This window comes from Neltuma alba, unplaced genomic scaffold (assembly GCF_004799145.2).
Source record: "Neltuma alba isolate B1F8T4 unplaced genomic scaffold, ASM479914v2 tig00011881_pilon, whole genome shotgun sequence".
In the NCBI taxonomy this organism is placed as follows: Eukaryota; Viridiplantae; Streptophyta; class Magnoliopsida; order Fabales; family Fabaceae; genus Neltuma; species Neltuma alba.
In genome coordinates, this window is record NW_021636483.1 from 72612 (window position 1) to 84726 (window position 12115).

The 12115-nt window shown below is 35.3% G+C and overlaps 1 protein-coding gene and 2 pseudogenes across 4 annotated transcripts; all 3 read left to right on the plus strand.

Moving 5' to 3' along the window:
• Window positions 1-366: 366 nt before the first annotated feature.
• LOC114718943 (protein DMR6-LIKE OXYGENASE 2) lies at window positions 367-4021 on the plus strand. 4 transcript variants are annotated; one of them, XM_028904381.1, is made up of 6 exons: window positions 367-584; window positions 700-789; window positions 2131-2375; window positions 2487-2722; window positions 2815-3142; window positions 3480-4021. In XM_028904381.1, the coding sequence occupies exons 2-6, from the start codon at window positions 717-719 to the stop codon at window positions 3720-3722; spliced, it is 1125 nt and encodes a 374-aa protein (XP_028760214.1). In that variant the 5' UTR covers window positions 367-584; window positions 700-716; the 3' UTR covers window positions 3723-4021. The 4 variants fall into 4 exon arrangements, with proteins under 4 accessions (XP_028760214.1, XP_028760216.1, XP_028760217.1 ...); XM_028904383.1 differs by lacking the exon at window positions 700-789 and having other exon boundaries at window positions 2110-2375; window positions 3480-4019; XM_028904384.1 differs by lacking the exon at window positions 700-789 and having other exon boundaries at window positions 3480-4019.
• A 1450-nt stretch (window positions 4022-5471) lies between these two features.
• On the plus strand, window positions 5472-7223 carry LOC114718975 (flavanone 3-dioxygenase 2-like; annotated as a pseudogene).
• A 1388-nt stretch (window positions 7224-8611) lies between these two features.
• LOC114718944 (uncharacterized) lies at window positions 8612-11595 on the plus strand (annotated as a pseudogene).
• The last annotated feature ends 520 nt before the right edge of the window (window positions 11596-12115 follow it).

The window sequence follows — 12115 nt, forward strand, 5'->3', positions numbered from 1 at the left end:
TCTTCAAATCAAAATAAATCATAAAATCTATTCTTTATATAATTATCATATTAACTTATACCCTTTTTGGTAATTTCCACATATAAAAAGCACTTCTGGTAATAACTATCCAAACACTATCACTTCTCAGAATCACTTTTTCTCAGAATCTATTCTTCACAGAATCTATTCTCCAGAATCACTTTTCTAAACCACGGTTTGAAGTCATCCAAACACACCCGTAATCTTACGCCCCACGCAATTGCGTTTTTTGCCACTCATCTTGCACGATTTACAACTTTAAACCCAAAGTTTACCCCCACAACAAAAAAAACCTGATATTTTTGGTTCAATCCAGCCGACGCTCGAGCTCTCCGTCAGTCCATCTCCAGTCTCGACTTTGTTCCCCATTCCCTAAATCTCACCAGCGTCGTTCACGATCTCCAGTTCCGACCTCACACGGTCAGATCTTACAAGCCACAGCATTGCCGTCGTTCACTCTCCAGCTCCGAGCTCCCACGGTTGGCCGTTCGCACTCTATCCCAATCTCCAGATCTAATCTCTCCTCCTCTTCAGTACTCATTTACATCGTGCGTCGTCAATGGGTAAGCTTTTTGTTACAAACTAAACTTTGATAACTAGAACCGTACTTCCTCTCGTCCATGGTATTCAACTAACAAAAGCGGTCGACTGTTGATATGATTTCATCATTCATGGCAGAAATCTGAAGTCTGAATATGATTATATATACATTCATGGAAGAAATCGCTGAAATCAGAAGTCACCGCCATGAACACCCACACACACAAGGTCCCATGTATATATTCCCATATATATCACCGCCATGAATATATGTATAATATATAGGGAGAGTAACATGTTTTATCAAAATTTTAATCATACAATGCTGTGCCTTGTTTATAGATTCTACAATAGCCTGTATTGTGCCAATGGATCAAGATTTTATCAGAATTTTCCTACAGCAAAGTAGGAATTTTAGTGTTGTGGATATTTTTGTTTACTTTTGATTTATCGGGTTTCTTACTCATTTTCCTAGAGGGTGGAAGCATGTTTTTAGTCATTCAACTGATATATGCTAAATTGCTAATATGTGCTTTATGATTCATTTCTAGTTTATGATTCATTGCCAATAGACTTCTTTGGGTCTTATATTTAGAACCGGAAGAGTATTATACATTTCATTTCTTCTTTTCAAGGTGTTCAAACTAGAAGAAACTACGTTGAAAATTTGATGATCTGCGACGGACTGCTGTACCTTTATTTGGTCAAAATTATTGTAATTGTAATGAAACTTGTTCCCTTGTTGCATTTGGTATTATCTTGTTGATTAATTAGATTATATTAGATCATGTGTTGTATTTTAGATAATTTTGATTGGGTTATTATAATTTTGAATTTATTTATGTATATATGGCCTGTTTTCGGACTGTTTAAAGGCTTAGACTTGTTTTCTGTAAGAGCCTATGTTTAGCCTAGGCTTGTTAGCCTGTTTATAGTTTTTGAAAAAAATGTAGGCCTTTTGATAGGTTTCAGGTCAGGTCAGGCTTTTATACAAGTAGGGCTTAAGCTGAAAAGAAAGCCTTTAACAGGCCACAAGTGCAACTTAAGCTTGTTTGTTACAAAAAAGCCCTAGCCTGTTGAGGGAAAAGCCTGGCCTAGCCTATTTCCACCCCTAACGGCAGTAACAACTTATTTTCTGGAAAAGCAAAATTCAAATGCATGTTTCTCACTTCATTTTTCTCTTACGCAGAAATGACTTGTGTGTGTGTGTGTGTCATTATCGTTATCTGAAAGCCCCATGTGTGTGGGTGGGTGGGTGGTCATTACGCGCGCGTGCGTGCGCGCGTGTGCGTGGGTGTGTGTGCGTGTGTGGGTGGGTGGTCATTATCGTTATCTGAAAGCCCCATGTGTGTGGGTGGGTGGGTGGGTGGGTGGTCATTATCGTTATCTGAAAGCCCCATGAGCACATGCACATGGTCCCCTTGCACAGTGTCTTGTCTCATTTCCTTTTGTGTGTATATCTATAAACACACACGCATCTACATTTAAGCCCTTTGCTTTCATTTCTATTAAGACAGTGCCTTTCAACCTTTATCCATATGGCTTCAGAAGTTACTATTTCCTCACCAGAGCCCCAAAAGCTTGAAGCGTCTCAAATTTCAAGCGTCAAAGCCTTCATTGAATCAAACGACGCCGTTCCAATCCCTTCTACCTACTTCTCTGTCCATGAGCTTCGTGAAGATGTTGCAGAAAACAACCTTGCTGCTTCCATCCCCGTCATAGACTTCTCCCTCCTCACCTCCGACAACCCTCATGTCCATGCCAATGCCGTCCGACAACTCGGCACTGTCTGCAAAGAATGGGGCTTCTTCATGGTAAATTTTCAAACCTCTTTCCTAAAACCGAGTTGTGATGTTGATTTTATGGTTTACGTCGTACTTGAGTATGTGTATGTATATATGTGTGTGTGTGTTTGTCGCTTTCAGATCATAAATCATGGGATTTCGGAGAAGCTGATGAAGGATCTATTAAACAAGTGTGTCGAGTTTCACAACTTGTCTTTTGAGGAAAAGAAGGAGCTTGCAAATGAAGAACTGGTCACACCCATTAGATATGGCACAAGTGCTCTTCCTCACGGGGAGAAGGCTGATTGCTGGAGAGATTATCTCAAAGTTGAAACACATCCTAATTTCAATTTCCCCCACAAACCTCCTGGTTTCTCGTACGTTCAAGAACTTCATCCATTACCTTGTTCTTCGTTTTTCATCTTTCTCTTTCTTCTTGATTCAACACCTTTAATTTCTTTCTCTGTAGGGAGCTTGCGTTTGAGTACAGTAGGAAAATCAGAGAGGTATTGAGGACTTTGCTTCAAGGAGTATCTGAGAGCTTAGACTTACGACCCAATGCCATTATTGATTACACAGACTACGATTCAAGTTATCAGACATGTCAAACCAACTTGTACCCTCCATGTCCTAAACCAGACCTTGTTTTAGGGTTGCTTCCTCATAATGATAACGGCTTGATGACACTTCTCATTCAAAATGACGTAAATGGCCTTCAGGTGATGCATGATGGCAAATGGGTCAACGTCAATCCTATTCCCAATTGCATACTTGTCAACACTGGAGATCAACTTGAGGTCATCATTTCAACTCTTAAAACATTCTGAATCAGTCTCTATTTTCCGCATATTTAAACTATAACAGTAAGCCAGATTGAAAACTTGTACAGTACGTAACCACTTACATAATCTTTATGAGCAAAAGTTTTTAATTCAGTCACTTTAACGACGGAGGTGAGCTTAATAATAATGATGAGGTTGCTGTCATTCGATCTAAAGGTCACGGGTTTAAATTCTGAAAATAGTCTTTTGCATATATCATATCAATGCAGTGATTATATATATTGATTATTTAACATATAATTAACCAGCCTCTTTTTCAACTTCTAACCCCTTTGTTTGTTGTTATGAATAGGCTGTCACTAACGGAAGGTACAAGAGTATTCGGCACAGAGTAGTGGTGAATGAAAGACACGCAAGGGTTACGTTGGCACTGGGGAATGGACCTTCCCTTGAGAACGAAACATGTCCTGCACCGGAGCTTCTACAGAAGGAGAAGGCAGTGTATAAGAGCATCAAGTATAAGGATTACTTCAAAGTTCAACAAGAGGCCAGAATTGCTGATAAGAGAGGCTTGGATATGATTCATATTAATTAGTGACAATAATAAATTATGCTCCAATCAATTAATAAACTCATGTAATCTTGTGTTATTATTCGACGATAGATTTGAGTTTGTGTCTTGGTCGCTAGCCTATATGCTTATAAATATTGTGTGATGATGGGGAGATGCATGGATTGATATTAAGTTGTCTGGTAGTTAAATTATTCTATGTTATTAAGTAAGATTAAGCCGACCCCACCTAATGGGATAAGGCTTGTTGTTGTTGTATTAATTAAGACTTTGTTGGTTATATGTATACTTTTTTTTTTTAAAAAAAAAAGTTATTTGTGATATCAACCTATAAATTTTGATTAGATGCTTTTAATGTCGACTTGCAAATTGTGATCAGATCTCTTTTAATAAACTTATCCTCATGAACCTGATATTTAAAAGCCTATTATTACTATTTTATTATTCTGCCATCATTATTATTAACAACTTAGTAAATTCTTCAAATTATGTCATTGGACTATAAAAAAGACAATACTCTTTTAGTGCTATTTATAGGACAGAGATAAGTTATTTTTGGTACTAGTTATAGAGCATTAAGAGAAATTTTTTGTATAGATATATAATTTTATTCTTCATTTGTTATGATGTTGATTTTACTTATATAAGGTATACTGTATATTAAATAGGATTAAAGTTAAAAAGTTATTAAATTTTAAATGAAAGTTAACAAAGTTTAAAATTTTTCTTGATCTATATGAAACATATTAGAAGTGACTTATAAATAAAACAAAAAGAGTATTTTTATATTATTTTTAAATGCATCATCAGGTGTTGCTTCACTTGAAAAAGGTAGGTGTTTTGTTTTTTTCAAAGTATGTTAAGATAAAAGAATTAAAAAAAAGCACTATATATATAATTAAGAAAGATTATATGCCAGCCCGTTACAACCTGCACCTTTGCCAACCTAAACTTGCTATCAACTCGTATTATTGCCTCTAATCTAATATAAGATGTAAATCTGAAAACCGGTTTAAAACAAATCAGAACGAATAGAAAATTGATAAAACCAATGAAAACCAACCACAGTGGAACGGTGAGAATTTTTTAATTTTTTTGAAAAACATAAATTATGTTTCTAAGATATTTATATTTATATATATTATGCATGTTTATATATGCATTACAAGTATTGAAAAAGATACATGTTTATATATGCATTACAAGTATTGAAAAAGAATCTAATGGTTATGACAAATTGTCTTAATGAAAGTACCACCTATTACATTTGGATGAGGCCTCAAATTTAAACTTAATAAGTGACTAATAAAATTATGAAACTTAAAAGATCAAACTTAGATCTTGCCCTCCCTCTATTGTGTCAAGTGATTCTTGACTCAAATTTCAACAAGTCTGGCTGTTATTATGTCACATGATCATAGACGACATATATAAGCAGCTAATTAACACCGACGCTACTATGGACCTTAGTCTGTATAAAGGATAAGATGTAGACATTTCATATTGTCCTACTCATACATTTGACTACCTAGTGAATTTCCCAAACTGGAAATATCGATAACTGTGAGAGATATATATATATATATATATATATATATATAAGTAAAGTGAATCAATCAACTCAAAAGTACTGTCTCGGTTCTCAATTATTGAATCAGTCATTAACCACACTAGTCAAGTATGATAAATTATTACCAAGTATCTCGTATTATATTGTTCCTGCAATACTCTTTCTTTATTTCTATTCACAGTATCTTCAACTCTCATGTTTCCATGGCTTCACTTCTCACTATTTCCTCCTCGTCAGAACCTCAAACGCTTCATGCTTCTGATGATAATATTACAAGCATCAAGGCCTTCATTAAATCAAACGGCGCCGTTCCCATCCCGACCACGTATTACTCTCTCACTGAACCTCGTCGTGATGATGTTGCAGATGATGACCTTGCTGCTTCCACCCCCGTCCTCGATTTCTCGCTCCTCACCTCACCGGCTCCTCAAATCCATGCCGACGCAGTTCGACACAGCTGGGTGATGCATGCAGAGAATGGGGCTTCTTCATGGTAATTAAAGTTTTTGAGAATATTTAGTTGAAGTCTCTATGGTAGCTAGAATTGCTTTTCTGGTTGACTTTGTTTTTGGATGTGTCGCTTTCAGATTACAAATCATGAGATTTCAGAGAAACTGACGGAGGAGGAGATAAACAAGTCACTGGAGTTTCACGATTTGCCTCATGAGGAAAAGATGGAAGTTTTTGATCAATAAATAATCACACCCATTAGATTTGGTACCAGTTCCCTTCCTTATGGAGAGAAGGTTCGTTACTGGAGAGATTATCTAAAACTCGCTACTTTTCCTGAATTCCATTCCCCCCACAAGCCCGCTCGTTTCAAGTACGCTCAATTTCAACCTCTCTTTTTTCTTTCTCTTCCTCTATCTTCTTTTTTTTTTTTTATAAATTTTTGTTAGCATCCAAGAATGAGTAAATATATATATATATATATATATATATAGGGAAATTGAAGCCTGTCATATTAGCAGAAATAGACTAAAAATGTGACGTTACAAGATTTGAATTAAGAAGCAGTGTTAAACCTACGTACTCACATATATGCTCTCATTCAATAATGTAGAAGCTTGTCAATAGCCTCATAATCTAATGACATGAAAACTCTGTTGTAAATAAGAGGTCACGATTTTGATCATGCCACCTATAACCTTAAGTCATTAGTATTTATCCCTCTAAATAAAAGAAAAATATAGAAGCCTGATAAAAACTTTGGGGCTTTAACAAATACAACATTTTCATTCTTATTTTGCAGAGAGTAAGCATTTGAATACAACAAGAGAATAAGAAATGTGGCAAGGACTTTGCTGGAAGGAATATCAGAGAGTTTAGGATTACAAGCCAAGGCCATTATAGAGTCCACAGGTGTTGATTCCGGGCATCAGACATGTCAAGCGAACTTGTAACCTCCATGTCCTCAACCAGACCTTACTTTAGGGTTACTTCCTCATGCTGACAATGGCTTACTAACCCTCGTCATTGAAAATGGAATCAAAGGCATTCAAGTAAAGCACCATCATAAATGGGTTAATGTGAATCCTCCTTTGCCTTATTGCTTACTTGCCAACATTGGAGATCAACTTGAGGTCACTCATCAACTTTCCCTCCTTAATTAATCATATATACTTACCTTAACCAGCTAGCTTCTTCTATTTGTGATGGTTCTAATAAACTTGTTTGACATTTGTTTTGGAATTAATCAGATTGTGATTAACAAGCAGTATAAGAGTGTGTGGCACAGAGTAGTGGTGAATGAAAAAGACACGAGGCTTAGTTTTGCACTAGAGAATGGACCAGCACTTGAGAAAGAAATAGGGCTTGCAATGGAGCTCTTAGATAAGGAAAGGCCATTGTTCAAGAGAATCAAATATGAAGATTACTTGCGAGTTCAACAGGAGGCAAGATGTATTGACAAGAGAGGCTTGGATGTGATTTCCATTATTGATGTTCCAATCTGACACCTTTCAAACAAGTTTTATGTCAAGTGAATTAAAGGGACATGTATCTTCCCATTTGAAGAAAATAAAAAACATTACTCCCTTCGTCCTATATTATAAGTAACAACTACTATTTTTACCTTGTCTCTAAATATAAGCAACTTTTAACAGTTGTCTTAAATTTTTATAACAAATTTTCTATTTTGCCCCCAATATATACTTATTTTAATATAATCTCTCTTCATTATGTATTTTCTCTCTTTCATAATTCTTCCATCTTAAATAAAAATATTTTGGCAAGAGAAAATTTAATTTTTACACATGTATTGTCTTTAACCAATTTTAATTGTCATTTTGATTTACGTAATCTAATATAAGATTGCTTATAATATGGGATGGATGGAGTAGTATTCTCACGTCTAAAACAATTGAACTTCATAAATAATTTAGAATAAAATGAAATGACTTACAAAATTGAGTCTTAAGATTTTAAGTTAAGATACAATGTTGACTACTATTTATTACTCCCTCCGGTTCAAAATATAAGCTAAACATTCTTAAAAGGGTTGGTTTTTTTTATAAGATAACATTTACTTTTGTCTAAGTATTTAATGAAGTTTTTTCAATTTTACCCCCATATATTTTCTCTCATCTTTAATTCATTGATTACATCTTTTGCTTATTCTTTTTATTAACAAGGGTATATTAGGAAAAATAAATATATGCCTTACATATTTATTGTTTTAAATTGATTTTAATTGGTCTTTTGATAAACATAATAAATAAAGTTTAATTTATATTTTGAACCGGAAGAAATATCATTTAATTTTTGTGTACATAAGAAAAGTTAGTTTCGCTGTTAAAATTTTTCTTCCTATTAATTAGACACATGTCTCTTCATATTCAGCATGGATCCCACCAGATAATGATAAAATTTATGTAAATATTAATCGGATAATTGAAATTTTTTTAAAAAATGTAAATTAAGTCCATAGAACAACTAGCCTCATGGTTAAAAGCATTTATAAAAACTCCTTTGAAATGGTTTATGACTAGACCAAAATTTGAGCTCATTTTAGGAGGGATGTAGATCAATTTTAATAAATTGTATCAAAAAATCAGTTTTTGCAAAACCGAAATTTTGCCGTGTATAATGGATTCTTTCTGATAAAATGTATAATGGATTCTTTCTGATAAAATGTATAATGGATTCTCATTTCTGGAGGAATAGATTAAAGTAGGTCTTTTTTTTGGTTGATATAAACGGATAGATTAGAGTAGGTCTTATTACGTTACTATGTTGGATTTCAAGGGTGGCACAAGTTCTAAATTTAACTAATATTAACTTGAAATTTGGAAGCCCATTATTTGCAGGAATAAAGCCGCCCGGTGTAAAGATAAAATTAAAAATGCCTACAGCTACTGCGGCTGCTTCTCTTCCGAGTTGTTGTTCCCTCCATCCAAAGCCTCTGAATTTTCACAGCAATGCCCATCACCAGAGAAATCTTACCACTCTATCACTTTCTACTACTCATAGCAAAATCCCAATCAGAGATTTCTCTACTCTGACTCTGAGAAATCCCCAGAGTTTCGTCAATTCCACTTCAAATCAGAGCCAGAGCCACTCTCTGTTTCTTCAGTTTCTTCTCTCTACTGATTACAAAGACGCCAATAATCAACACCCAGAACCCAGATACCAAAAGCTTCCACAAGAAGACACCAAAAGAGGTTCGGGAACGACGAGGAAAGGCGGGTACATTTCACAAACATGTGGTGGGCAGAAGCGAAAGCGGCGTTAGGGCAGAGAATAAACTTGGAGGCCATTTGCTCGACGTTTTTGTTTGTGAAAGACCCCAAATTAGCACTGCCTCATGTTTCTGTTCCGGACTTTAGGTACATTGATTGGGGTGAGCTGCGAAGAAGGGGTTTCAAAGGGGTCGTGTTTGATAAGGATAATACCATTGCTGCTCCTTACTCTTTGACACTTTGGCCTCCCCTTGCTTCTTCGATGGAACGTTGTAAATCGGCGTTTGGTCCTGATATTGCTGTCTTCAGTAACTCTGCTGGTAAGTATAGTGTGAAGCTAGTTCAGAATTGGAGCTGTATGGTATTCTGTAAGCTATGAAGTAGCTATACTTCAAAGAAAGAATCTCGTTATCAAATAGATATGGTACTTAAATTATTTATAAACACTATATATTTCATCCTGTGGATCTTGGATTGCTGGTACCTCTAAGCCATTACGGATCTAAAACCCTTATATTTTGTTCTCTGAAGTGCTGCCATTTCCTGTCTGTATCAGTGTCGACATTGTTGCTTTTACGCATGAGGCAATATGTTCTGAATTTTTCGGTACGGGCATGTTGCTCACAGGACTTTTGTTGTGTTACTTGTGTCTGATGAATTAGGACTTCATGAGTATGATCATGATGGTTCCAAAGCTAAGGCGCTTGAGGAGGCAATTGGGATTAGAGTCATGAGGCACAGTAAGTGTTTCTTTTGAGACATGTATCCTACCTTTAAACGTTAGACGTGAAATATTCATTTGGATTGTCAATAATAATGTATTGTTGGTGTTGATGTCTTTATATATTTGCATGCCTTAGGGGTGAAGAAACCAGCTGGATCAGCTGATGAAATTGAAAAGCATTTTGGTTGTGAGCCCTCACAACTAATCATGGTAAAGAAAAAATTAGAAGAGTTCATTGTCACTTAGTTTTGTTTCATATTTTGAGAATGCTTGTCCCAGCATGAGTATATTGTGGCAGGTGGGTGATCGGCCCTTCACTGACATTGTTTATGGCAATCGAAATGGGTTTCTTACTATTTTGACCGAACCGTTTAGTCTTGCCAGGGAGCCATTTGTTGTTCGACAGGTTTGCTTCTTATGATACGTAGCTTTTCTTAGGTGCATTGTAATTTTCCCTGTTTATTATTATCTTTTGACTTCTGTTTTGAAGAAGAAAATTTTTTTAATAAAAGAGAAATGAGACAACTCTGTATGGAGTGTTTTATGGGAATGAAGGAAACAGGGAAAAAAACAGAGAGAAAACCATTGAGCAAAAATTCTATTCTGCCTCCTTCAAGAGACAGTTAATGGAACTGAGTACTAATAATATCAAAAGCATAAACCACGAGTAGACTAGGAAGGAAACCTTGTTCCCAATCATATGTGAAGTTCGATAATGGTTCTTAATTAGCACAACCCAAGTTATTGCTCTCTGTAAATGATGCATATCTACAATTATTTGCCAAAGGCAAACACATTAAAGAATATTTATTTATGTCAATGTGAACCAAGTGCAACATGCTCTTTTGCCCCCTTTCCTTTGTTTCAGCTTCCTGATGTTTAGAAATTTTTTGTATTTCATTCTTGAAATATGTTGTTTCGTATGTGGTATCTTGTTCAAATTTTCAGTATGTCCCTTATTTACAAGTTCATCTTTGTCATAGTTACCAATGTTAGCGTTAGATTTGCTTGCTTTTGCAGCATAATCACATGTTACCATTTCATTATACATGAACACACAGACACACAGACACACACAGACACCCAAATACATATATTATCAATTAGTTATTTACAAATGGGCATCCATCTTTTGTCATTTCATGATCAGTACTTCTTCACCTTTCCTCAATCTTCAATAACCGTTTGTTTGTACAAATATAGCTTTATAGTTCTTCAGCTGCATCTTTCCATTTCATTTATCAAGTGTCTCCATTTAAATAATTGAGACTATGTGCTGGAGATAATGGCCACACTTTGGCATCAGCGGTGCATTCACTTACTTATGGCTATATTGCTGTTCCTGTGGTTGGTCTTGTCAGTTGAAGGTGCAAATCCCTGATTGCTAATGCATAGATAATTTACATGTTAGTGTCAATTCATATTTAGGTGCTATGTGTAATGTTTTTCTCTATTCACTGCTAAGTCCCTGATTGCCAATGCATAGATAATTTACATGTTGGTGTCAATTCGTGTTTAGGTGCTATGTGTAATGTTTTTTCTCTATTCACTGCTAAGTTATATATATATATATATTTAAAAAATCCTGTGTTGTAATTTGATTGAAAAACACAACAGCAAAAACCAAAGTATTGCACCGGGTTTTTTCTTTATATGTTATTTGTGATAGCATGACTGATGACAGGTGAGGAAACTGGAAACCTCCTTTGTAAATCATTGGCATGGAAGAGGTTTGGAACCACCCTGTCACAAACTATTGCCTGACCCAATGCCTTGTGTGGAAGAGCCTCCTCCCCCTCAGTAAAACTGGAACCAAATCCGCATAATTTTCCACAATGCTACTCTACACTACAGGAATCCATCATTGTCAATATCTTTTGATTGATTGTTGATGACATTAGATTCACACCAAATGGAGAATCTTCTTTTGATAATAGAAAGCCAAATGGAGTGACCCCAAAAAAAAAAAAAAAGCTTAACTTCATCTCCTCTTCTTTTGTTCCTTTTCATTTTGGAGTTATTTTCGACTCAGGCCTTCATTGAAGTGGTAGTTGATCTCCTTGTTAAAATGAAACGTGATTTTTCAATTTTGCCCTTCGTTGAAATCAAATCACAATAAAGTACTTCCTCCCATCCTATATATAAGTTTCACTTTTGGAGATGAGTCTGGTCCAAAATATAAGCTTCATTTTTTGAGTTTGTTTAAGCATTTATTACTTTTTTTTCTTTCTATTTTGCCCTTAAGTGACTGTATTTAGTATTTATTCTCTCTCATTAATTCCTTAGGAATTTCTACAGACAAATTGAAATGGGTCCCACCATTTCAACTCGAGACATTGTATTTGGGTAATACAAGCATAGGTCCTAATGTTTCACCATGGCTATATAAACAAAGGTCTTCAAGAAATCTCGATATTTCTAGACCAGGAATTTCAAAAATTGA

Bases quoted from the DNA above. Each gene is read 5' to 3' on its own strand.
- LOC114718943 (XM_028904381.1), top strand. From the start codon at position 717: ATGATTATATATACATTCATGGAAGAAATCGCTGAAATCAGAAGTCAC. The intron at 790-2,130 runs GTCCCATGTATA...TTTCCTCACCAG, and splicing joins TGAACACCCACACACACAAG to AGCCCCAAAAGCTTGAAGCG. The intron at 3,143-3,479 runs GTCATCATTTCA...TGTTATGAATAG, and splicing joins ACACTGGAGATCAACTTGAG to GCTGTCACTAACGGAAGGTA.